This window comes from Loa loa, assembly GCF_000183805.2.
Source record: "Loa loa unplaced genomic scaffold supercont3.392, whole genome shotgun sequence".
Lineage (NCBI taxonomy): Eukaryota > Metazoa > Nematoda > Chromadorea > Rhabditida > Onchocercidae > Loa > Loa loa.
This window is the reverse complement of record NW_018108572.1, coordinates 18,005-21,999: the sequence shown is the minus strand read 5'-3', so window position 1 is coordinate 21,999 and position 3,995 is coordinate 18,005. Positions and strand designations below refer to the sequence as shown.

General features: G+C 22.7%; 1 protein-coding gene across 1 annotated transcript; it reads right to left on the bottom strand.

The window, feature by feature from the left end:
- Window positions 1-1,533: 1,533 nt before the first annotated feature.
- Window positions 1,534-3,995, bottom strand: LOAG_12133 (hypothetical protein; the record flags this gene model as incomplete). The annotated part of the gene is made up of 2 exons (XM_003147647.1): window positions 1,534-1,651; window positions 3,796-3,995. 2 exons carry the CDS (start codon window positions 3,993-3,995, stop codon window positions 1,534-1,536), a joined length of 318 nt encoding a protein of 105 aa, XP_003147695.1.

Sequence of the window (3,995 nt, the reverse complement as noted above, 5' to 3'; positions counted from 1 at the left end):
CTTTATATATATGTAAAAATAGCATCATTTATCAGTCGGAAATGAATAAATGCATTAAATTCAATGAAATCATTGAAATAAATGATGCAAAAATAAATTATTGGCTTAACAAAAAGATATTTTTAATTAAGTTTTGATATTAAAATTCTTCTTTTACCATACTTTTTACTCTATAAATTAATTAATAGTACAAGCTAAATTGAAGTTTATTGTAAATATTGCATATCGAAATATATTTGTGCATGAATAGTTTTGTATAAATAATTTTTACATAAATAATTTTTATGCATTATATTGAAATGGTTGAAAAATTTGCAGTTAGTATTGGAAAAGAATTCAATAGACGAAAGAAATATACATATACGTACATATATATATATATATAATTTTTACAATTATATTAAATTAAATGATAATTATATTGAATTGGTAGGAAATTGAAATGATTATCGAAAAAAGAAAAAAAAAAAGGAAAGGAACCATATGGATTAAAGATGGTTGAAGAAGAAAGTGTTAAAATAAGCATTTTGCGCTTGTAAATAACAAAATAATTCAATTTTTCAAATTTAAATAGCTTCAATATTATTTTTACCAAAATTTCCACCCATCAATTTCTTTCATCTTATTTTGAGAAAAGTAATTTATGCGCATATATATCAATGAATAAATATACAAATATATATATATGTATATATTGTAAATCAATGAATACTGTCGAATATTTCAAAATTTTTTTTCATATTTTTGATAATTTACTAAACTTTCCATTTTGCATAATATTAGCATAAATAAGCAAAGGTAGTAGTAGTAATAATTAAGGTAAAAATATGCTTAAAGTTGTGAACCAAATATTATATTATATGTTTGCTAATTGTAAAGTGGTAAATTTAAATGAATAAAAGTTTAATTAAATTGTGCAATTAGCATTAACTACAAAGATTGATAGAAATTATTGAGAAAAGCAATTAGGTATAGCTACACCTGACACATATGTGTAATTATATTATCAATTTCTTCTGATAAAGTATTTGTTGTCATGAAACAATAAATTTGTTTCGTATATTTTTTTTCTGTAAATTTCTAAAATATTCGATTTTCGAATTTCATTTCTGATTAATGAATGCCATTTTTTCCGCCTTTTTTAGAATTAAAATAATGCTTTTTAAGGAGATTTTTATATGTTTGTAACAATTTTTTTCAAAAAGTTAACAATTTCTTTTTTTTCTCTTAAAATCATTTCCTATACATAATTCTGTTATAAAATATGAAGTAATTGATGAAATTTCATTGTGATATAATCTGTTTTATAATTTTCTTTTTTACTTGCTGCATATATGAATTTGCATGCACGCATGAATGCATGCATCCTTGCACATGCATTCAAGCAGTTGCATCAATTAGTTTGAAATTATTTCAATTAAAATTATTCTTGACGATGGAATTTCATCTAATTTATTTATTTTGAAATTTATTTATTTTGATTACCACTTTTTTTGTTGGTAAAAAAAAAAAAACGATTTCTTTATTTCTTTTTTAAGACTTCTTCGATTTTCTTGGAGAATTTTTCTTTTTTAATTCCTTCTTAAAATTATTTCTCTGTACTACACCCTCCTTTGCCTCAGCACTATTCATTTTGATTATCACTTTAATCCTGAGCAGGATTTGATTTTATAATAATAACAATTGCCACCACCATTATTATTATTATTACTGTTATCACTATTATCACCATTATTATTATTATTATTTATTATTATTATTATTATTACTATTATTATTATTATTGCTATTATTATTATTACTATTATCATCATTATTATCATCATCATTATTATTATTATTATTATCATTGAAAATATGTCGTAAAAAAGTTTAATGGGAAATATTTGAAATCCTCTTGGCTGATGATTCATTTATTCATTCCCAACAAATCCTTTAAAATGATGAAAATTCGTTTTCTCTCACATCACATATTTTGATAATGAAAAAATTCACCAAAAGTCAATTTCTTCTTGTTTTTAATTCATAAACAAAGAAAAAAAAGACAAAACAGAAGAAGAGAATTAGAAATTATTCTTGAAAAAATTAAAATTGAAAAAAAAAGCACTAATAATTGTCGGTCATATTTGAAATTATAAGTTTGAAATGGAAAATTTTTTGTTTTCAATTTTTGAATTGTCCGACAACATTCCAGAATCGAATTTTACTTCTCATTGATTAGTTTTCCAATATATAAAAGACAAGAGTTAATTAATTAAAACAAAATTGATTGGGAATATTTCAGAAATGACTAAATAAACCAAAAAAAAATTGTATACTAGTCGATTGAAATTCAGAGAAGTTTATTTTAGTCATCGAGTGTTTAGCTGAAGAAAGCAATATAAACGAATAATGTAATTAATTTCGTCAGGAAAATGGTATCCGGTTTGTTTCCGGAATGCAGTATGCTTAATAGCATATAAAAGTTATTGTCGTGCATGACGATGTTTTAAAAAAAAATTTATTCAAAATTAACGAAGGATTTGGTATAATTTCAAATATTTAATAATTTTTTTTTTTTATTTACTTATTTTGCAAAAGATTTGCATTGATTGCAATTAACACTAAGATGCAAACAAATTTGCATGCAATCAGCATTTCATCATTTATTTTAGTCTCCTCTTAATTATATTAATTAACTTTACAAGTTTATGATTTATTTTTGAATTTGCATTAAATTTGTATTAATTCATATGCTAATGTATATATTCGATAGAAATCAGACAGATTTACAATTGATGGAAGGATAATAGGTCAGCTATTTGACCTATAATCTTGTATATTTGACTTAAAGCAATCAATGATTGTCACAGATGGCAATGTTATTTTATAAAAGTATATAATGCTGATAGTTTTGAATAGAATTAAACATTTTTTAGAAAATTTTCGAATTTTTTTTAGAATTTAAAAAAATTAAAAATTTTTTTTTTGCAGTTTACCTCAGGTTAAATTTTGAAAAAAATTTGTTAATCAATTAATTAATCAACTGTTAAAACGTTGCAAATTGAATGTAAGAGAAAGTGCATGACAATTAATTGTTTAATTTATTCGCTAATTAATTTGTGTTTATTAAAATTCCTCAATCAGGTAAAAATTACCTATCACTTAAGGTAATTAGTGGTAGCTATTTACCATTTATGTTGAAAAGTTCTAGAAGGATTTTGATAAAAGGATTTCCACTTGAATTTTATTTTTAGAACTTTGCAAAAAAAAAAACTTATTTTCGTTACTCTTTTATTCAATTGAAAATTATAAAAATTATTCAGTTGAAAAATTATAAATGAAAGTTTTAAAATTATAACAAAAAGTTATAAAAATTTGCAAAAAATGTAATCACTTTTTTTTGAAAAATTTTATGTTAAAAATTTTAAAAGGATTTTGATAAAAAGAATTTCACTTGAATTTTATTTTTAGGATTTTACAAAAAAAAAAAACGTTTATTTCTGTTACTGTTTATAACAAACAAAATTTATGTCAAATTTTGAGATAAAATTAATTTAAAAAAAAACAATAAAATAATAATTTTTCATTAAAAGTCGCTTTTTTTTCTTTTGTTTTGAAATAATTTCTTGCATATTATATTTAATTAGAAGAAAACGATGAAATGAGTAGAATTTCAAAATTTTTCATTTCCCATTAAGCATATCATTTTTATTTTTTCAGTAATATCAAATAAGAAATTGATTTGTTGAAATTTCCATTTGCACGACAAATATTCGAAAATAAAAATTCAAAAAAAAAAATGGAAAAAAAAACCTGATAAGGGCTTCCAGGTTGCCCATTGTTCGAGGTTTTTTGAGCAGTGCCAGAAATTGCGCGATTGGGTCACGTGCCAGATTAGGCACGCCACTTTCGCCGAACCAACTTTTTTCGTCGTAATCGCCAAATAGAGGATTTTCGGTGCTTGTCTTGATTGATGATTCGAGATTGTTCAATCGGCTGTAAAATACAATCAT